The sequence below is a fragment of the Phalacrocorax carbo genome, chromosome 3 (assembly GCF_963921805.1).
Source record: "Phalacrocorax carbo chromosome 3, bPhaCar2.1, whole genome shotgun sequence".
NCBI lineage: Eukaryota > Metazoa > Chordata > Aves > Suliformes > Phalacrocoracidae > Phalacrocorax > Phalacrocorax carbo.
This window is the reverse complement of record NC_087515.1, coordinates 25,910,548-25,933,496: the sequence shown is the minus strand read 5'-3', so window position 1 is coordinate 25,933,496 and position 22,949 is coordinate 25,910,548. Positions and strand designations below refer to the sequence as shown.

The 22,949-nt window shown below is 42.4% G+C and overlaps 2 protein-coding genes across 5 annotated transcripts in view; one reads left to right on the top strand and one right to left on the bottom strand.

The window, feature by feature from the left end:
* Nucleotides 1–13,814, top strand: part of PTPN14 (protein tyrosine phosphatase non-receptor type 14) — a 123,212-nt gene extending 109,398 nt beyond the window's left edge. For both annotated transcript variants that reach the window (XM_064446229.1, XM_064446230.1), the window contains 2 exons: nucleotides 2,023–2,186; nucleotides 7,012–13,814. In XM_064446229.1, coding sequence (XP_064302299.1) covers nucleotides 2,023–2,186; nucleotides 7,012–7,140 — 293 coding nt within the window. In that variant the 3' untranslated portion in view covers nucleotides 7,141–13,814. The remainder of the gene's footprint in view (nucleotides 1–2,022; nucleotides 2,187–7,011) is intronic.
* Nucleotides 13,815–15,231: 1,417 nt separating this feature from the next.
* The window catches only part of SMYD2 (SET and MYND domain containing 2), a 30,017-nt gene continuing 22,299 nt past the window's right edge, over nucleotides 15,232–22,949 (bottom strand). For all 3 annotated transcript variants that reach the window (XM_064446233.1, XM_064446232.1, XM_064446234.1), the window contains 5 exons: nucleotides 21,862–21,972; nucleotides 19,998–20,118; nucleotides 19,027–19,201; nucleotides 17,482–17,590; nucleotides 15,232–15,635 (listed from right to left, as the gene is read on the bottom strand). In XM_064446233.1, the coding sequence (XP_064302303.1) occupies nucleotides 15,555–15,635; nucleotides 17,482–17,590; nucleotides 19,027–19,201; nucleotides 19,998–20,118; nucleotides 21,862–21,972 (597 nt within the window). In that variant the 3' untranslated portion in view covers nucleotides 15,232–15,554. The remainder of the gene's footprint in view (nucleotides 15,636–17,481; nucleotides 17,591–19,026; nucleotides 19,202–19,997; nucleotides 20,119–21,861; nucleotides 21,973–22,949) is intronic.

Genomic DNA, 22,949 nt, shown 5'->3' with positions numbered 1-22,949 from the left:
TAGGTTGTACTTTGCTGTGATTTGGAGAAAAAAAGTGGTATTCAAGAGATAGGAGGTAAGGTGATTGAGGATTTTGGTCCTGAAAGATCTGATATAACAGGAGGAAAATCAGAGGCAGCAGCAGTGCTAAAGACTTGGAACATTTTGAATAATAGGATACCTCTGCTGGCTGATCTGTCAGTATAAGTTATTGCCACTTCCCAGCTACCTAATGAGTGTAGGAGATACTAGGCTGCATGCAAATGGGATTAGAGAGGTCTGGGTGAGAGAGGTTCAGATGTTAGCGGAATATGGCACAACTCCTCCGGTTTCGTAGGAGGCCCTTATTGCTGACAGCCAGCATTTAGTAGTCCAGAGGCGTTGGGCTCATTGCAAAAGAGCAGAGGGCTCCATTGTATATGCAGTAAGTCTGAACTCGCTGCCACTCTTCTAACCACATGTACCCAGGCAGTGCTAAGGGCATTCCCAGTTAAACATGGTCCTGGTTCATGCATTTTTGAAAATACAGCCATTATATTAATCTAATGAGTTAATAGCACTTCCTACTTCTTACCAAGTAATAAACACTGCCATATTAAGTTGTAGGAATTCAACCATTATTTAACTAAAGCCACACCTCTGGTTGATGCAGAGGTCTTTAAGTTACCACTGAAGGAGTCTGTATGTGATGTACTGATGCGTTGGAGATGCCTGCCCTCTTAATTCCTGAAAGCTTTGCAGCTGCAGCAGCATAGTTCTGTGGCTGCTAAGTCTTCTCTCAGCAAGGCCCATTAGTTTCACTTCAGTCTTGATACAGCCACAGTCCTTTAGTGATCCACTCTCCTTTGCGAGGTAGAAGCTTGATGTAGATGTTTTCCTTTTCCCAGTTCTGTCATCAGGGCAGAAAATAAGAATGACATTTCGGCTTTGGCAAAGGAGTGCCATTGGATCTGTCTTTAAGGCAAAGCTGTTGCCCCGTTCCTAGTTTGTTTCATACTTTTTCTCCTGCCAACCCATGGAGCTGTGGTTGGGCATGGCAGTAACTGGAACCTGGTTGTCCCCATTTCCTCTGTCCCCATTGTTTGCCACCACGTACAGTCCCATTTTGCTGTGTGCATTAAAATGCAGCTTTTCTGATGTTGGTAGGCCTCCAGCCACGGCCTGCTTGTGTCAAAAGGACTTCTCAGGCTGCAGTGCCGTGACACTAAGAGTCGGGGGAGGAGAGTTTGGCTCAGATCTCACCTTCCCCTCTGACTGGTGGGAGGCTAAGTGTCTAAGAGTTATGCATCTGGATATATCTTTCTGGGTGAGGTCCGTCATCTTTGTCACGCATCTAGGCTGTGCTGGAATGATGTTCAGAGGTCAGAGTCATATTTTATGGTGTGTTTAACTAGGTGAGCTTCCAGTATCTAAGGTTCTCTGTGCGGTTTGGCAGTAGAATGCATTGAACACTAGGATGGCCACACAAGGCAACTGTTATTGACTCATGCGCTTTCTAGAAATGGCTTCAGGGAAAACAAAGACAGTCAGCTCCCAGAAGAGCTCTTAGCTGTTGAGAAACAAACCCTGAGCAGAGACGTGGGTGAGATTCTGTCTCACTCTAGAAGGGGGGTGTGGGGGGAAACAGGGCAGATGGATGCTCGCTTCCCATCTGATATTGGCTTTGACAAGCAGTAGTTTCAATGGGAGTTAGCTGTTGTTTTGATCCCAGCCTGTTAATAGCAGGAATTGCTGTAAGTAATGTCTAGAATCATCTGCTTAGGGGACCTGGAGATTTGCAGAGGGGAAAACAGAATTTAATTTTTTAAGAGAACTATTTAATTTAAAGGAGTAGATTCCCAAGTAGTAATTGACACCCAGCTGGTACTTGCTGGATTCAGTGCTGTTCAGTGCACCCTGGCCAAAATAATTAGTATGTTGTAAAAAAGAAGTAAATTACTGCCACTTTGACAAAGAATGACTTTTTCCATATTCTTTTTTTCCCCCAGATTTTACATTTAGACATATAGATGTTTGCAACCTTGTCTGCATTTTACCTTGCAGCTTACTTGGAGGAGATACAGTCAGTGCGTCGCCATACCAACAGCGTGTTGGACAGCAGCAACAACTGCAACCCTCCGATCGTGGTTCACTGCAGCGCAGGGGTAGGAAGGACCGGAGTGGTTATCCTAACAGAGCTGATGATTGGGTGCTTGGAGCATAATGAAGTAAGTCAGCTTCTTTCTCAAGACAAACCCTGAGCTTGTTTCTTGACTAACCAGCTCCATTTCTGAGGTTACAATAAAAGGCCTTGAAGTACTTTCTTTCTATTACCTTAGCAAGACAAGGGCCTTAAATGTAACAGGCAGAGATTTCCCATGTCAGTTTACTTGCTTTAGTTTTCTGTTGAGTTGACTATATGCATTTTTTATTAATATTATTTTAATACATTCAAAAGTAGGGCTTTTTTCTCTCTTAAGAATTTAGTCTAATTCATACTTGTATTTAATTAACAGTCTAGGGACAGCATGTTTACAAGGACTACGTGAGAGAGGCTGGAGAATAATGTCAGCTTCCATGCTCTTTAACTGAAGTTTTCTGCTCTCTAAATTAATTCTTTGGACTCCCTCCTCTTTCTTGTATTGTCTCTACTCTCACCTAGAACAAAACTGAAGTGTGTCTTAAGAAAAAGGTATGTGTGTATGTCTGGGAACAGGGCTTTAAGAACTGCAGCCAATATTACAAGTCTAGTAATAGAGTCTGGAGTTGAGAATAAGAGCACCAGCAGAGTAACCATGTGTAGCAACTTGCTTTTCATCTGTCTCCTGTGCCACTGGGGAACTGTCCAGGAAGTACATCACAACTTGAGTAACAATATGCCACACAGTTTCAACATGACAGCTATTGAAACCAGGAATTTCTGTTGCCAAAGAAACTGCTCAAAGACTAAAACCTCTGGTGGAGATAAGAATGCAGCAAGAGTGACAAATAGACGTATATCATCTGCCCCTCCCATAAATCATCTGTCAGATGAGTTGCTTGAAGTGCAGCACTGGGTGTACACACCTGAAACGCTCACCTATGTTCTGTGTTACCACAGAGGAGTTACAGACTGGAGCTTTTCTGCACAAGGCACTGTGCAAAGCGCAATTTCAGGCTTGTTCAAAAACATGAGTCTCAAAGCAGGCAAATACCAGTGCACTCTCCTCTTCATTGCTATTTTTAAAAAAGGGGATGCAAAACGTCTTTTTTTTTTTTTCTTCTCTGCTGTTATCCCCTTCCAGCAGCTCATCATTCTGTAGTTATAAGATCACCTAGAGACCCTGGGCTCAGTTCAGCTGAGATGAATCTCCTCCAGCTGTTTGGGCTTCACTGGAGGTGAAGCTATCCTGTAGATCGGTGTGGCAATTTACACGCTTTTTCCCTTTTTATTTGAGGGGTGGGATAAGTGGGGAGGAGGGGGAAGAAGGAGCTGGCCCAGACAGAAGTGACCCACAGGTATGCGCTTTGGGAATCTTGCAGCCTTTCTGGGCTGGCTGCCGTTCAATAACTGCTCCTTGAGGGGCAACAGCTCTGACTCTTGAGCCTGCTTGACTTCTTTCCTAACGCATTGGCATCTGGAAGTGACCGCTCTTGTTGTTCACACAGCAGCCACAAAATGTCTGCACGCCAGAGGAAACCTTGATAGTTACAAGAGCCATACCTGAATTGCTTGTGAGCATCAGTGTAGCTGCATCTGCTTTACAGTAACCTCTGTGTGCTAACGGTGTGCCAGGAACAAATGCTAACAGTTGTGCAACACGTTTTGGCCACCTCAGTTTACAGAAGTTACCTATTTGGCAAAGAGTAGCTGAGTAGCAGCTGAAGATAAAGGCGGTACCTCGACATCTGAGCATGGGGGTGAGCCTTGACATTCAGAAGAATTCTCATCAACTTCACTAGGAGCTGATGGTAGTGCTTAATAATAAGGGATTTCTCTGATGTCCCTTAATTAAAGCATTCTTTTGTCCTGATTAATGGTGGAAATCATAATTAATATTAAAGACAACTTTCCTTAAGGGCGTTGTTGCTCTAGATTGTGCTAAGTTAGTATTTTCAGTTTGTTAAAACCTAACTAAAAAAAAAGATTAAAAAACTTAACATTTTGTTATTAGTTAAGCAGTATGTTTTCAGTTTGTGACAGATACTGCGTTCTGCACAGAGAGGGTTCCTGTTCGTGCAGCAGTTTTACTGGTTTATTTCGTAGTATGATTAAGTGGGTTTTTTTCTGAAATAAAATGACTTATTACTTAAAATACTTTAGTCTTACGAATTGGTTGATTTTCTCAGAAGTGTCCTAGTAAGTAGATGTATTAGTGTTAACATTTCAGCAGTGAAGGAAAAAAGGGGAGGGAGGTTGAAAATCTTGATACAGACCATCTTGGAAATTCTGCAGCAGTGCTGGAACTAAAGCCAGAACTCTTGATTTTGAGGTTCAGGTAAAAAGCCATGTTTAATCAAATTCTATACGGCTTCAGTCACTGTTGGTTCTGGGCAAAAGCTCTGTATCTCATTGCAGGGATATAGTTTCAGTAACTTGCTATATAGTAATATGTCTCATCGTTACATCCTTACTGCAGTAGACATGTAGAACAAGAAAGTAATTGAGATCCTGCTCTACCGACTTCTGATTTGGACTTGGCACTGGGACATTAACTCATGATTGCAGCTGCAGTGCGTTTTCATAGGGGGAGATATTTTAGTTTGGGAGTCAGAAATTATGTTTGTTCTTTTCGCAAATGCCACCTTAGCAAAGCATTATGTGTGTCTCTTTAATATGTACATTGTGATGAAGGTGAGTTTGAAGACCCTGCTTACCTGGAGTAGAATGCCAAGTTGACTACAAATAGCGAGGCTTAATAGACAGGATGGGCTTTTCTTTCATTTCTGAGATAAGTCAAAGCCTAATGCATTTTAAGGAGGTGCACAGATCACTGTGTGCCCAGTAAAAATCAATTTGCTGTCAAGCACCGAACTGCAGAGAGGGCAACGTGGTTGTGCAGGTCGAAGCTGGCCTGCTTTTTTGTTGCAGTTGTTCAGGTGAGATCAGGTTCCGCGTGACTCTGCTCAGCAAGGACGGCGTGGCTTTCGTAAGCGTCCGACTCCATGGGGAGGCTTTCTCCGAGTTAGCCAAATTAACTGGAAAGAGCTTACATTTTGCTTTGCACCCGTTTGAAAATAATATGACATTACTCATACAAATCTTTATGCTTGTTGACTCTCTAGAGGTGTCCTTTTATAATGGCTTGTTGGGGTATGTGGCAGAATATTTAGCCTTGTTTTCAGAAAGCAATAGCCTATGAGTTGGGGCTTGTTTATACAGAATGGGGATTCTGAGTTTTATATATATGGACAGAAAGTGATGTGCAGCGTGATTTTAATCCTTAAACTTTCCAGTAAACTTGCAGCGTGCATGGAAGCAGACTCCATGCTCAGCTGCGCCTCCAAGGGTTAGCAGCAATCTTGTTTCTCTGTCCATTTGTCCAGGCATCATGCTTGTAATATTTCTCATCTCAGTTAAGACTTGCTAAGTTCCTTTTTGTTTCTGGAATAGCAAACCAGCATTACACAGTGCAGTTAGTGCTGCCTGGTAGAGTAATTGTTCTTCAGTTTTCTATCTCAAACTGCTTAAAGCTTCCTCAAAAGGAGCGTGTATCTTAGTGCTTGTATTTACTGCTGCCGTAGAAAATTTGTGTCCCGCATCTTGGGTCATATTACACACTCTTTGAATTGGAGCCTGACAGGCTGAGCTTCATGGCTCAGCAACTTCTGAATAGCTCCTGGTGTACCTGTTGTAACAGACAGAACACAATAACATCATAGGTTGTTTGCTCCCTAAATGCTGGAGGTATGATGGTAATGCCTAATGAAATTTGTAATGATTTCTAATGCTGTACCTCATGGGCCTCTGTTCCACACAGCTCGTTTGGTTTTTGATTCAGACCATTATAAGGTGCCTGTGCCCCGGTGTGCTCAATGGGGTTAGGGTTGTTCCTTCACAGTGGATCTCCTGATCCACCCCCACTTACTGTGCTTTAGTTCCTGTTGCAGACCATATTCGGGGCACACAAGTGAATTTCTTTTGGATGAAACTAAGCTGGAAGATGCCCTCTTGGAGAACACCTAATGCATCCCAGCTGTTAGTGGACGTTCAGTAGATGGCAACAGAGCAATGCTGGCCTGAAGTCTGAAAAACGTGTATTGGGGATACTGGGTCCTCATTTCATTTCACCCATTTATTTCTTCTGGAGTCTTATTTACTAGCATAGACCTGGCTGTGGGAGGACAGGTGTCAGAGTTCCTGGATCTTTTGGTGGCAGCAAGTTCCCTTCTCTTTTAGTGGAAGTGTTGGTATATTTGCCTGTACTTCAATTTTGTCTAAGGAACCCTTGTAATGGTCCTGATGCCCGCTTGCTGTTTGAAAAACCTCTCAGACCCTCCCTCTATGAGTGAGTTTGACCGTGGATCAGCGCGCAGTATGCCAGCGGCCTGTTGATGCACTCAGTGGTAAAGTCTGACCTGAGCTGTATAATCTTGGCTGTTTAAGTTTTGTACTAGACCTTCCTCATATATATATAGCCTTTAACCTCAGATAAATAAATATTTTGGGTTTATTTTACTGAGTTGAAAATAGGTATGCCGAAGCAGAAAAACCTCCAAAGGGAAGCCGCCCTTTATGTGTTCAGTTGATGATATGCTGAGAGGTGATCAATGGTACACAACTGGAAGACAAGTCTCTGGCTATCTGCCCATTTACATCAGTCCGGAAATCCCCATAAACTTTAGCAGGGAAAGCATTGGATGCACAGTAACTTGTATATACTACTGTAATACTCCTTGAAATGAAAGTCGGTGGGGACAAAATTGCAGTATTTCACTACAGTTGGTTATAGTTCATTGCATGATATTACTATGGTACAGTTCCCTGTGTCAGGCAACTGATATCTGAGACAATGATTGCTTGGTTTAATGATCCTACATCCTTATCCTTTTTTTCTTTTATTTGCTTTAAAGAAAGTGGACGTTCCTGTGATGCTGAGACACCTGCGGGAGCAGAGAATGTTTATGATCCAGACCATAGCCCAGTACAAGTTTGTCTATCAAGTGCTCATCCAGTTCCTGCAAAACTCCAGACTTATTTAATCTTTCAAACATCCCAGAGCCAGCTTTGTGGATCTGACTGAACCTTACTGATGAACAAGGGGAACTGCCTTGACAACGCTGTGTGCATATATTGCACTTTTTAAAGTTGTCTTGAAAGTAAGGAATGATTGTTCTTTACTAGAGTCCTCCCATGGATTATTTTATACAAGATATAATTTATTTTTCTTGGAATAACTTGTGAATTACTTTAATAACTTGTAAAACTTATAGTGACCTTCAAATTGAACCACATTTGACATGACTGGTCTGCATTGTAACGTGTCCATATGGAAAGCAAACCCTCGTAAAGGTAGTTTACTGGCTTTTATTTTGCTACACAGCTTCTGAAATGAATAGTTACATGGCAGTGGGCTTTTTCTCATGTCAGAACATTCTGGACCCAGATGTGTGGCTTCCATGGTAAAAACAAGACCTGCTGGATGTCAGCTACAGCTATGTATGAGTGGAAGCTGAGGGGACACTGTCCCGGGGCAGGGAGACCTGAGCCAGGTTACACAGGGCTCAGACACAGGCCATTATGAGGGCAGAGTGTTTTGGGTGCCAAACTGTTCAAATTCCACAAGAATTATGGTTCTAGATTAGTCCTAAAAAACACTATTGGATCTTTTAAAAGAGGCCTTTGCTACTATTTGCAATCGTGAAGGGATTTGTAAGAGTTGAAGCAGTGCAGGGTGAAGTGCAGTGACCCACAGCAGGCTGAAGTTGGTGAATGAGTCTTTCTGGTAACTGGTGGGCTGTGGGTTGACCAGCAGTGGAATTTGAACTAAATCAGCTGAAAAGACCTCAAATCAAGTGCCTTCTCATGAATGACACTGAAAGTTTATTGCCTTGAGGCTCACCTACTGTAGGAAAGGAATCTCATTCAAGTTAGGCATCTCCAGGTGCCTTAATGTCCCATGTGAAATACTGTCTTCAGGACTGTAATCACTTTACTTCCTAGCTATCTGAACTTTGTCAAAACTATCAATATAGTCTTTCAGCCATATCTGAGTTCTCCAAATAGACACCCTTGAGAGCTTTAGCTCAGAGTCTGCCTTGATTCTTCTCCCATTGCTGTGTTGCAGTTTATGAACATATGGAGCAGCCTTCCTTTTGGTATTGGCAAGCCTTGCTTTGTTAGGGCGTGGGTTTTTTACCAAATTGCACAGATCATCCTCCTTCTCTGTCTGGTCACTTTGGATTCTCTCCCTCCTATTTATTACTACTATTTTATCCTGGTGGTGTTCAGGGATTCCAGTTAGGATTAGGAGGATGTTGTATAAATACATAAAGGAGAAACAGTCCTTGCCTGAAGTTCCCACTCAGAATAGAAAAGGGGAACAAAGCTCCTGCACTGCATAACTAGGGCACAGATTCTTAACTGGCTTGCCCTCGGCCAACAAGGAAATCTATGACAGAGCTAAAAAAGAATCCACATGTCTTATAAGTATCTCAGCAGTTAGGCCTGACCTCCTCTCTCTTCCTCATCCTCTGTCCCTCAGCACTGGCTAGCTGTTATGCACAACTTAGTGCATATTCTTTTCTCCAAACGGTTTATTTCACGGGAATAAATCACATTATGAATCACGTTGCAGTGTGTGCATAGTGGCTTTTACTTACAGTTATTTAGAAATGACAGTAACTGTGCTTTTTAAAAAAATATAAAAAGGAAGAAGGAAAAAAAAAAGCTTTAGCAGGTTACGGTGGGACTCCCACACTCTTAACTTCTGGTGTAAGAGCTGGGAAGTTCCTGCACTGGGGCTGCTCCCCCCTTCTCACGCTGACTCCTCTTTCCCATCTCTGCACACTGCCACCCTCCTGTGGGCAGTCCAGCCCTGCTTCGACTCACAGTCCTGTCGGATTGCTAGAAAGTGGATTGGGCTGGAGAGGAGCCTTGGAGGTCTCTGGTCCCAGCCCTGCTCACCCCATGGCTAACTTTAAAGTTGGATAGGCTTGCCCAGGGTCACATTTCCAGTTTCAGAAATCTCCAAGGGTGAAGATTTCGCAGCCTTTCAGGGCACATGATGCAATGCAGTTACTCTGTCACGGTGAAACTATCTTTCCTGGAATCCCTTTCCCAGATAAATTTCATCTTTTAGTCCCATCATTGCTTTTGATATGCATCCCCACCTCTGAACCCCTGGTCGAGGTATAAAGGCCTAAGCCTAAAAGCACTCTCAACTTCAGCACTAAAGGGACCTACACACCTACCTTTCCTTAAAATCAGTGGGACCTTGATCTGAGGCTCTGTACCAGAATGTTTCTGAAATGTATTTAAAACTGTGCTGTGCTCATTTGGTACTTTGCCATACAGGCCTAACGAGGTGACAGGACTCTGGTGGAGACTTCCAGCTACCAACACATGGTGAGGAGTTATTTAGCTGTACTATCCTTGACCGTGTTCCTTTTAGGGATCAGTTGAGTTTTCAGTCAACTTCAGTTTTCCTCTAATTTATTCTGCCAACGCCAACATATCTCTTGTTAAATTAGCAGCAACCATTTAAAGTCTTTTCAGCAGCATCTGCATGATAATTGCAGAGATGCTTTATATCTGGGAAACAAGCCAAGGAATAAACCTTGAAGCAAAGTGTATTAAATTAGTTATCTCGTTATAGATTTTTGAATAATTTCCTAATGATGAATTAAGTTTGAACTCAGAGCTGTCAAGTCCCATTGCTCCACTTGGATGTGAGAAGTAGAAAATCAGGAGGGAAAAGAATTTGTTCCTGTTGCCTTGTTATTCAGCTGCTCTTGGCCAAAATGTATCCTTCTGTTTTTATGGTGAGCACAGGCAAGATACTGCATAAGAGAATGTAGAGAGCAGTGTTTGAAAGGAAGAAAATTAAGCAAATGCTTTTTATGCAAAGATGCATCATAGGTGTCTTAGAAAAATATTAATCACAAAATGGCACCAAAAAATCTTTCCAAATTAAGTCCGTGCCTATTAATGAGCCAAATAAGTGGCCATGTAGTAAACAGTCATTTCCAATTAACTCCTAACGTGGCTGGTATGGTAGATAGAGGCCAATGTGACTCACTTTTTCCCTTTCATTGTCAAAGAATGGTAATTTTAAACTTTTCCTTTCATCTGACTTCAATATATTTTTTCCTGCTAGATTTTATCTTGACTAGATCTGCTAATATCATAAGTGAATTGGGCTGATGCATGTCTTCAGAGGTTCCTTTCCACCCCAGCTTGCAACCAAACCTCAGCGTGCCGATGTTTTACGATTGAAATGTGATACAGTTTTGTTGGGGAAAAACTGAACCTACTGACTTTGAAACTCTTGTCCTTTTATCAGGCCTAAATTGCTTGGGCAGTATTTCCTAACCTTTAGGGAGTGACAGGAAAATGCATTTTGCATCCAATTTCATTAGTCATGGCAGGAATGAACGCATGAGGCTTAAAGCAACAGTTACTGTTTAGTTTGTGTCCCGCAGGCTTTAGCAGCAGAGTCCTTAAGTAGAAAAGGGGGACACTTCGGGGTTGCTGTCTGGTGTGTTGCATGTTTTAGGGGTTTTTTTAAACATCAAAGCATGACAGTGGGTAGGTTCTAAGAGACCAATTTAATCCATTTGGAGTAAAGTCTGGATTGAAAATCTCACAAAGATGTATCATCGATGAATGGAGCTGCACCTTAAAGTTTCACACAAGCGTTCCTCTCCCAAGGTGCCCACGTTGCAGTCTGGCACATTTAGCCTACGCTCCCTGACTCTTTCTAAGAGAGAGCTTGGAGTGGATAAGGATGTCTGACTTAGGAATCCATTGGGAATGTTTTCCTTTCTGCACTCTTAATATTTATGTAATTTTGCAATTTAACACCTTTTGTTCTTTTAACTCTTAACAATGATAGTATTGAGGTTGCTGGCACCAAATTTTTGGTTAAAGTTGTTGTCTGAGGATTTCATGCCTAACATTGTCCAGTCAGGGATGGCAGAGATGACAGCTGAATTGTGACACTGCTCAGTGCCATGGATGTCCTGTTTCCTTCCATCCTCCACAGGCTGCACTGGAGGGGGGTGGACATCAGCTGCTCAGGCCCTTCTTGTTCCAGCTCCTCCGCAGGGCTGCTTTGGCACCACTTGTCCTTGATTACCTGGGGAAAGATGAAGCTTGATCCCACAAAAATGTATAGGTACGCAGGGTCCCTAAATGCTCAGCCTTATTGGAAACACCTTTTCCCTGAATTAGTTTCAGCTGGCAGGAGACATATCTGTGAGAACTTATTCAAGCTTTTGCTAATGCAGTCCTTTATAAAAAATACATTGAAGGACATTCTGTTCCACTTATTTAAATTAGTTGCCTCAGCTACAAATATTGTTAAATATTTGCATGATTTCAAGAGCACTTTCTTTATTTAATTACTTTCTTGTAAACAGACAGAAATGCAAATGGCAAAACATAGGTTGGAAAAGAGTAATTCTTAGTGTTTCAACAGAGGTGGTCACTTTAAGGTAATACATTATTTTTTGATCCAATACCTCCTGTGTCTGCATAGCCCACAAGTGACTCTAAAATAAATGCTGATGGGCAATCTCATACTTGGCACACAAATCTATGGGGAAAATTCAGCAGTTACTGACCATGCTGCATTCTCAACAGCTGAGTTCCCACTGGTCTCCTGGGAGGAGATGACGACTGAATTAGCCGTTGTCAGTCTCGCTAACAGTTTGTGAACTGTGTGCTCAGACAGTGGAAGCATCAGTATGGCTGATATCTGCTGCAGCTGCTCTCGTGCATCACTGAGAGAAGTCAGAGTTAAATTTTGCTGCTTGTCTTTAGGGAAAAGAATGCTTTACAGCCAGAGCGCTAGGGTGGTACCCACTGCATGAAATAAAGGATGCATCATACTGAAGGAGCAAATACCCAGAACTGACCTTGACAGGGCAGCATTGCATGAAAATGTCAGTTGTCCACCCCTCTATAAAAACAGATATAAACATGCTGACGTATACTCAAAGTCATATAGCGTTTGGAGATGGGGTTTGAGGCCAACAAGAGAAAGGCTGCAAGTCAAAAACCCCAAAGGCAATTGTCCCTGTCTTGTTCTTAGCCTTCTGGAGAGGTTTTCTTGTAGAATCTGGTGCTATGGGAACTACAGGTGTCATCTGAGTCTTTACAGAGGACATGGTGTGTGTAGCTGCATCTAGCCTTGGCTTGCAGGGATTGTGACCCAAGGAAGGGAACAGCTGGCTGCTTGGGCTGTTGGGTGAACAGCAGAAGATGGAGGTGTTAGCCATAAGCTATTGTTAGGTTGTGAAACAAAGCTCTTAGTGCACGGGTCAGAAATAGCAGTGATCATATAAATATTTAAAAGTAAATAAATTTTGTCAGTGTTTTTAGAGTATCTTACACTACAATTGCCTTGGCTCCTCTCAGCCATTTTCAGTTGTTTTTTTCCCCTGTGTATTAAAGTTCAGATGCCTGCGCTTTGTGTGCACCCTCACCGAGAGTTTCCCACATGCTACAACAGCAGGACTTTGCCTTGGGAGGGTAAACTGGAAGCCAGGGATAAAACAGCAGCTTTGACTGAAGCATCCCAGCACTATTTAACAGGAAGGGAAAGACTAATACTTCAGCTGATCCCTGAAATTGAATATAGTGCTTAATAGTTTTACTCTTCCATATCACCTGGGTAAGGACCCGGTGTTTTGGACACTCAGCTCCAGATATTTCAGAGGCAGTGGTCCCTGATGAGGCAGGCAAGAGTAAAACAGGAAGGCTTCCTACAAAATACTTCCAGGGCAGGCTGGAGGTCGCACCCTGTCTTGGACAGTGGTTAGTAGTTGACACTATGGATGCATCTAGAAGACTGTCCCAGCACACCTGGCACCCAGTTCTTCAGGGGCTTCCTGAGGTGAAGGTCATATCCTGCTCACTGTTTTAAATAACTAGTCATGGATCCATCTTCCACGTTACCTTTTCTGTAAAACCCATTTGTTCTTCTGCCTTTCACAGTGTCCTGTGTTGGTGAGTTCCACAAGTTGATTATGCATTACATCTTTACAAACTTCCTTTTTGTGTATGTTAAAGAAAAGTATTTTCTTGCTGCTACTCGTTCTTTAAAAGAAAACAGATCTTCAGTGCCAGAGCCAATGTTAATAGGCTGTTTATCCTGTTGAGATTGTTCCATATGGAAAATGTTTTCCTCGTTAGCAAACTACCTTTCTTTGGCTATTTTACAAAGGAAAAAAGTTCACACATGCAGATGACTGTAATATTCCCATATATAATTGTGTGGGATGTGTTAAATGAAATAACATGTTTAAGTTTTATGTCACTGGATTTTACTGTCCTGTTTTACTTCAGTATTTTAATGGTTCCTGTTTTATTTGTTCTATAATTCTGTACATGACAGTTTAGCACAAAACAGTGATCTGAATCTCACAACCTCATTGTATGTACACATTTTGTAGAGAAAGGTAACATCAATTATATGCCCTTCCTGCCTCCCCCGCCCCCTTCTGGTAGGGCTGAATGGCAGAACTATTCTATGCTATTGAAAGCCTTTAAAAAATAAATCTATGCATGCTATTTTATATTCTAATGTATTATTCATATCAGTACATAAGCTTATGCCTGTCAGTTTTATCTTGTGTATAGAACTGATTACTTTTGACAGTATTTTTGCACTGTTTCTTTTCTCTTTTTATAAAGTTCTCTTCAGCATTAATTGACTGCAATAATTTTTTTTACCCCTTTCACTGCCTTTGTGTAAATAGTTTCTTATATGCTTTTGCAAATATGAGAATGTCTTCAGTCACTAAGGTTTTTTGGTAAGGCTGTCCTTCATATTCACAGTATACAATAAACCATTTTTTTTTTCAAGGAAAACTATGCTTGTGTTCTTTCCTGTCCCAGCTTAAGGTTTTGTATTTACCCCTATGGTGTTTTCCGTTGGCGCCCCATGCTACACTGCTAGGCACAGCCAGGGCCACAGTGAGGTTTGAAGAACCTTCTGTAAAACAGTAATCCAACTTTCACAGGGGCAAGGCACCTACTGCTGCACACGCTGGGCTAATCTGATTCTTTAATGCTGAAGTAGTCTGGGTGCTGGACAGACTTTCTGAAATTAAGGTGCTCTTTCCCTGGACAAGGGTTTGCTTGACAAGATCAAGTTAGGATAAAAATGGTCAGCTGGTATCCTCTTCCTTGACTTGGCTGTAGTTAAGTGGCCTTGGCTTTCTGGAATCATGCGATCTAGTGCAGTTTTAGGTACTCCAGCAACAATTGCTGGCTAGAGAGCGATGAAAGCTTTCAGCAAAATGAGCTGACAAACCCTTGTTTTCTAGCAGTTTTATTTTCAGAGCAGCTCTTACAAGAAAGAAAATATGATTACATTCTTAATGGTGATGTGTTCGCTCTCATCATACTTTTAAGCTGTGAAAGCAGTAAAGAATGGTCACTGTGCAACATCTCAACTTTGGTGCTGGAAGTACACAGCCACACTCTCCCTCCTCTTCATTCCCCATTCTTTAAAAGCAACCTCTTGCTACTGATATAAATGGGGGGGGGGGAGTAACACCCATCTTACCGCTGGGCAGAGAAAGCTAAGGCTTGGATTTTTTTCCTTAGAAAATGTTCTTGTTCCTCTAGTAAAAGTAATACCATAGCAATTATTAGAATGGTTTTAACCCACTAGAGGCAAAGGTATGGCTATAAGGAAACATGAGCTCTCCTCTGAATAAATTCACTTTAACTTGTAAAGGGGATTAAAAAGCCAGAAGTTGCACAGTTCACATCTTGTGCAAGCCTTTGAGCTCTGAGGTAGGTGCCACCATTCTCTGTATAATGCATACTGAGCTCTAGGGCCCTTATAGTGATGAATCCCCACCTGCCAGGAGCAGTGATGGGCCTACAGGTCACCTGGCTGAGGGAAAAGTGGTGGCCTTCCTGTGCATCACCCTCATCTCCCCTTTCTCTCAGCTAAGCCACTGCAAACAAAAATGATCTGTGAAAAGAGGAATGGGATACTAAACCAAACAAAAAGAATACAGCTTCTGCTCATTGATTTGTCAGATTAAATGAAACAACTTGGGCAAAAGTAGATGTCACAAAACTACTGCGCTCATGTAAGTGTACAAGTGGAATCAAGAGGGGTCAAGACTACTTTATTTAGCTTACACAAATAAGATATGCGTTAAAATCCATAAAGAAGAAGGTGGCCATTTTTGCACATGAGCTGTGAAAAGGCTTAACCTTTAAGAAACCATGGATGCGTCCTTAATAAAAAAAACAAGGCAATTGTAGATGTGTGGAAGCTAGGAACATTTTGCAAGGCCTAAGTGTGTTTGTCATCCCAATTATAGGACAGAACTGTGTTCATACTCTACCACTTTTCAAAGCGCTCCTGAAGGTTTCCATAACAAGGCTTTTTAAATAAAGGTTTGAAGGATTGCGTAGATTCAAAGGCTTAGTGGTCCTCTAATTCCTTTTTGATCTCTGAAATGTATGGATGATCCTTCCCGTGTGCTACTTCCATGATAGCAATTGCCTATGAAAAGAAAAAAAAATTCACACAATTGATTCATATAACACCAGGCTATAAATTTTCTCTTTAGAGGCTTGAAACAGTCTGACACCTCTAGCTACTTTTTGTCCCCTTGTAGTCATAAACCCAGTAGGAAATAAAATGAAATTCAAAACTAAGTAATAAAGGTTTTACATTCAGATAATACATCTTTCATCTTAAGGGATCCCAAAGCACCTTTCAGAATGATATTCCTGACAAAACTACTTTTAATGTAACCAGTTCCAGGACACAAAACTGCACATGGGGTGGGTAATATTCTGGCAGAGGACTTAACCAGTGTCAGAGCAAGCTCTGTTCCTATCAATTTATCCTTCCTGCTGTCAGACTGACCAGCCCGCCTATTGCAGAAGTTACGTGAAGACATTTCAGACTTGATTCTGTTAACCCTTCACTGGTTCCAGGGGCTACCAATGCTTTTCAGAGGAACCAATCGCTTAGGCAACCACTGAGGCAAAAGTGAGATCTTGTCAGATTCAGGCAAGCACTGCTGTGCCTGACTCCCTGCTGTTTCACCTACGGCCTGCTCTGGTCCTAACAGTGAACGTTTCACGCAGCCAAACCCACTGACTTGGCACTTGCCTGCCACTATCCACCCTGCATTGCAGCGTGGGGGCAGAGGCAAGATTTCCAATTGAGAAAAGGATAGCAGTGGCCCCAAACAGATCTCCTGCTCTTGCCCAAAAGAAGAATGGCGTGCCTTCTGGACAAGCTGCTTGCAAACTGACAGAGAACAATGGCTTTGTTTTTCCACTAAATCCCAAACATCAGGGGCTGGGATAACTTTGGGCAGTTCCTGTAGGCAGCTCTTGGAAGTGAGTCATTAGAAAATGTTTGTGTTAGGAAGTTAACTATGCCAACACATCTACCTACAGTTCCCAACCCCCCCATCCTACGCTCCTACTGGCACAAATCCCAGTTTTAGTCAAAGCTTTAACACCACAGTGAAAGAAAGCCTATGCTAGTTTTAAACTAGATAACAGTTAAAATTTTAGAGCATATATTGTTGTAGTATCTTTCACCATGGCTGGATGGCTCTGTTATTGCTGGCTAAAAACTTGCCAGAACCTAAAAAGGAAGGAAAAAAAAAATTGTGACATTCCACACCAAGTCATTATATGCTACAGTAGTCACTGATGCTTAAGAAACTAAAATAAAATTCTGTCCCATGACAAGAAGAAAGTCAAGAAACATGGTTCAGACTCCTAATAATAAAAAAAAAAAGAATAAAAAAGCCTAAAGAATAAGGAACAGACTTCTTATAAAAAGGGGTGAAGAAAAATGTAAAACCAAATGCTGTATTTGCCAATTTCAGCATCACCATAGGCATTGAATTCCCTTCAGCTATTTAAAAAATCAGTTGGTTCCAGAACAAATAACCACCAAAAGCATGCCTAGTCTAACTTGGATATAGAAATCACAGGCTTCAATGAAACACTATGTGCCTTTTGTAAGAGCCAAGCATTTTTTCTGTCCTTACCTAGCAAGTGAGGAGAAGTTAGAGCTCTGCTTCATTTGCACAAGTACAGCTCTAGCTCAGTGAAGAACGTATGGCCAATGTTTAAGCATAATGCTCACTCCAGCTGCTGCAGGAGAAGTCCATCGTGAAAAGGTAAGGCCCCCTTGTATGTGAGACTAGACTTACGCTGCATCTTTGGAAAAATAAAAACTGAGCCAAAAATCCAGTAACCAAATATATTAACACATGGTGCATTTCCTACCAAGCCAGGCTCACTGACAGAGAAGCACGTAGTGTTTCAATGATCCCATGCCTGAACTGGTAGTATTGACAAAACCAGGAAATACATACACTCTTCAGGGCTTTAACTCCAGCCGTTCTGTTCTCCAGCGCCATATACAGTCTGCCTAATTTCAGCCACATGGAGGCAACATTCAGCGAGTAGGCAGGATAATGTTTACTGCAAGAGAGAAAGAAATTCCGCTTTATCAAACCTGGCAGTTTCATAGCATCTTCCCAGCCCCCGTCCCCCTCTCAGGGGGTAAGAAGCTGCCTCTCGTTGCCCCTTCCCATTCACCGCTCGTCCCCTCTGCCATGGCTGCCAAGAGTCAGTGCCAATTGTTTCTGGGATGGGGACGCCTGACAATTGGGAATTGAACTGAAACTACCATATGCCTCTGAACAGCTGTCAGATGGCAATGACTTTCTGCCACTAGTTTTCCTCTAGCCAGCTACAGAGAGAGAGACTGCATTGTTACGAGTTTTTGGAGCCACCCTGCACCCGCAGAAGTAACTCTGCCTGTTCCACAATAGTTGATCTTTAATGGAAAGTGAGGGGCCCTCTGCAGCCTGTACAGCACACATGCCATTCTGTCCTCACACACACTGAGCTAGCACAGTCCGGTTCAGCAGAGCTGACCTGGAATGCCAGGCTCAGAGCCAGAGGCGCTGGGCAAGTCCCAGGGAAGATAAATAGTACTGAGCCCCCAGGGGGAAATGCTGGCTCCTTCTTTGTATCACTGCTCTCTGCCAAGTGATCTGTGACTTTACGTTGGCATCTGCTCCAAAGGGAGAGCTTTCCTTGCGCTCCCCCCAGCTGGCAAGAAAGTCAGATCTCAAGATGAGAATCTGCTCGGGAGATTCATGGCAGGACCAGATACAGTGTGTAACTGGCTAGTGCTGTGATGAACGAGATCACTACTGTAAAAACAGAAAAATTTAGCGGAGAGAGTATTACTTTTCTCCTGCAGAGGCTGCGTGCTGCCTTGCCCGACATGGGGCTTCAGCCTGCATGCTCTCCCAAGCCTCCAGCTCTAGGGCAGTGTTGATCAGGGACACCAGGGCACCCACGGCCTCTGAGCACAGGAGCTGAGCTTGGCTCCAGCTCCCTCTGCTGCTCAGCCCCAGCCCTGGGACAGGGCTCTGCTCCCCTGCAACCATGACCGCTGCGCTGCTGTGGAGAAAAAGGATCAGGAGAGGACAGGAGGTTGACAGCAACAGCAGGCTTTGCCTCCATACAAAGGATACAAAGTATACAAAATACTGACTGCAGATGTGCTTCAAAGCTCCGCTTTACTAAAAAGTATTAGGATATTAAAAAACCCAGTATTTATCTAGCTAAAGAGAACTAGCACAGTATGCAGAGTGGTACAAACTTATTTTGAGAATACAAAGCATGGATTTCAGAAGCACCTTCTGCTACACATTGCAGGCCACATTTTGACAGTAACAAAATCTGTCCCAGCATTTAAACATTCCTTTTTGAGTAGTGACATCACGGGTAGCGTGTTTATACAACATGTACCAAGTGAAGCGATCTCTGCCCAAACTTGTCTTAATTATTCAGATTACTGAATTAGAGCACTAAAAAAAAAAAAAAAGGTGTCTCATATTTACCTGTATGGTCTGATAATTTTTTGCCCATAACGCAGTGCACCTTCCCAGTCCTGCATGTAGAGACAGACACCCATGGCCTGGTACATCATATGTAACATATAAACATTGCTGTCTTCAAACACTGCACCCATCTTGTCCAGGCTAAGTTCACAGATCTCCAGTAATTCACTAGGAGGTATGAAGAAGTCAAGGAACCCAATAAATGAATGGTCTGTGATTAGACAGCTACCTGCTAACACCAAAGAAGAACTGACTTAAACTTGTTCAGAATGGTTCTGAGAAGCCCTCTTTTTTCCAAAATGGCATCAAAGCATCTACGCTACAACCCCAGGGCTACTTTGAGAGGTATTCCGCTCATGAGATTATTCTTCCTCCTAGTCAGATATTCTACAAAACTAGCTTTCAGATTTAAAAAGCAACAACAACAAAAAAGCAGCTTTCCTGAATCACCACCACACCAGCAATGCATCAGAAGAAGGGGGAGTGAAATTCTCCACGCAGTAGGTACTGAATCAGGCATAAGGTAACCTGGTCTGCTTCTGGCCCAAAGAATTTTGAATTTTTGTCTGCATCACACCACTGTTACAACAGGTAGGCTTGTGACCATCAGCAATAGCTGCAGCTTCACATGCAGTCTCTCAAAACCGGGCAATATTACAGTAGACTAACACATGCACACACCTGTGCTCGCTCCAGTCTCTGGCTTGTTGTGTGGAGACGGCCGTATGCTGCACCCTTAGGAACTGAGAGCCACACAGGATGGAACAAACACAGGTCTCAGAATCCCACACCTGCAAGGTTAAACTACCCCTTGTCTCCAGGGCCAACTCTACAGGCACAAAAAGGACAGCGGTATGTCAAACTTCTAATTGTCATAGTATTTCTCCTGCAGGTACTCATGAAGCAATTCAGCAGCAAAGATTTTTAGGTCACACACCAAGCCAGTGGAGTCAGAGTGAGACAAAGGATATATTTGTAGCGTTTGGCTCGCCTGAATTCCTCAATCATGTTCCTGGCATATTTGATCATGTCCCGTACTGCCTCTGCTGATGGAGGATCATTCAGCTTGCGGATTTCCAGTTTCAATTTATCCTGAAGGAAACACAATGGATGTTATAAATGCAGGTTCTGAGCCCTACAAATAAAGGTGCACCTGCTACACAAACTTACTCTAATAGAAAGACACAGATGGGAACTTAAGCTCTTCAAAGAATTTTTCTCTAAAGCCTTGGCTGGGAATCCTGGAATCCTCTGTGCCTTCCAGTTCATCTGCCATTCTCTACTTCCATGGAGTCCCTTTCTTTTGAAGGATCCAAGAGCTTTTCTGTTTTGTGATGAACGCAGTTTCACATAGGAAATTTCACTGCTTCTGAGAGATTAGGGATTAAAACAAATTTCGTTTTAAGGCTAGAAAAGCCTAAATACCTTAGGCCTATCACCAAGTGATAGCTCAGTGGAAAATGAGGTGATACTAAATACAGAAAAGGATCCTTCATATCTACAGACAAAACCACATTCCCACATATTTTGTTATTTCTGCTGGACAGCTCCACTTTTATCTTTCTATCTAACTTGTTACTTCATGAAGAGTCAGCTGCAATCTGGAGACATCTTTTGCTGTTTAAGCCTCACATTGTTGCTAGATTCCTTTTTCCTTTATTATTTCATCTGCCAGCTGAGAGGGCTATAGAGGACCCTTTCTTTCCAGAGCTGAAGGAGGCTGAGTGGCAGGTGATTCCAAGAGTAGCATGATGTTGGAAATCACAGATGAAATCCTGCTTCAATAAATTCAGTGGCAAAATTATCAAGGTAACTGTGGGGAAAAACACATCTATGGTATCTACAGAAAGGCCTCAAACAAGAATATTGGGTACTATTTGGAAAAAAAGTTAGAAAAGACAAACCATTTAGAGGAAAGAGATGGTTGCCTGGTCAGTTTGGAAAGCAGCTCTTAGAAGGACACCTTTGTGAAAATGGGGGAAAAAATAATCTAGAACTTAAGGATCAGATTATGACAGCCAGACCAGTCTTGACTGGAATGACAGATGAGCCACATGAAGTTCAGCTCTCCTAGGACCTTCACTGAAGGATCAGGAAACAATTAGCAAGACAGGCACAGTTGTTTCAGTACATGCTGGGTTTGGGTGCCTTTTTCCACCCCCATAAGTGCTGTTGTTCAAAGTAACAAACACCTTGTTTTAAGGGACACTGTATAGATGTCTGCCTTTGTCCTTTGAAGGGCACCAGATATCTAATGACCATAAATCTGGCCTGTGCATTACAGGGGCTGTGGCCCAGGACTACCCTGTCCGTGAGAAGAACAACAGGGTGCCACTGCAGGAAAGCTTGCTTTACAGATTCTGCTGGATCTCAAACCATCCAGCAATGTCTTACAACATTCACCTAGAATTGACTGAGATGTCCCAACCAGGAACTGCTGCAGGACTCTCTCCCAAAATAGGACCCCAGAAATGCCTCAGGCAAGATTCACTGCCAGGAGTTGGTAGAAAACATGTAGTTACAAAAAAAACCAAGTTCTGAGCTAAATTCTTTTAGACAGGTAGCATAGACACAATATAATTATCTACTTCTAACAGAGTTTTCATCTTTGCTTTGTAGCTCAACTTTAAACAGGCATCTACCAGGAAATCTCCTGATGTGTCATGACTACCGTGGAAAGAATGAGTATCATAAAGTCTTGCAGACAGAAAAACAAAGCCATACCCCCTCTCTATTATCTTCCATTCCAAAATTCCATTAAACCAGATATTTCATCTAAAAGACCTGGGTAGGTGCCTTGACAGTCAGAAGCGTACCTCACACCAATTTTATTACCTTTTCTTTTATAATGCACTCCCTGCAATCACAATTGAAGAAATACGAGTCTCTTAACCGGTCATTTCTGTCTTCTGTGGGATACAATAGGTCAATATAGCTGGTAAATACCTGTATGGTAAAAACACAGCAGTCAGTGAAAAGCAGTGTAACTACACATATTTATCACTACCAGTTCTGGTATATGTAGTATAATGACTACATATTCATGCAACTTGTGGATCCCTGCAGCCACATCACCTGCCTATTCCCTCACATTCCAAGCCTCTCAGCAGCATCAGAGGTTGCCACTTGTGAATGCAACCTGACAGAGAAGTGTTTCCTTTCCTGTTCATTATGGAATTTCCCTCAAATATAACCCTGGCTTAAACCCAGGACAGCAAGATTCAGGTGTGGATAAGGAAACTATCACAGCATAAATCTCAGGCTCCTGTCAGACTACAGAGAGATGCCTACTTTTCAGAAGTAAAATAATGATTTCAGGTATCCAGCCTAGGACAAATTACAGTGGCCTGGTTTTTTGGAGGTTGGAATCTCAAATTTTTCTTTCTGAAAACCTAGAGAAATTGGGGCAACAGCAGTCACTAGTAGCTTTAGAAACTCAGGACAAGACCTTTAGATCTCTGAAAAGAAGAGAGGCACAGCACTCCAGTTCTAGGAGAATGAATATCAGATTTATTTCAGCAGCAAAATTTGAAAGCAAAGAAAACCTGCTTTTGAACTTTTAAAGGCACTTCACATACACTACTCTTAAGTCTTCCTCTACTTCAATGGCCTTCAGAAAAGAACCCCTGCAACTAGCTTTAATGCTTTGTTTTTAAAATGAGATCTCCCAAGAAACATGTCATACGCACAGCCCAGTTGATCATTTTGCAGACCAAGGAACAGCTTTAGTTCCATTTTCTCATTTATAGTTATTTGAAATCTTTTGCTCAGTCTTTACGCTTAAGGTTTCTTTCTTCTTTAAAGTCAAATGTATATGTAATTTCATATAGTACATGTTGTTGTTCTTACTCTGTGTGATCTCACACTTCCCCTCACACTCCTCTCCTCCCTTCCCTATTTTCAAAACATGCAAAATGCAGGAG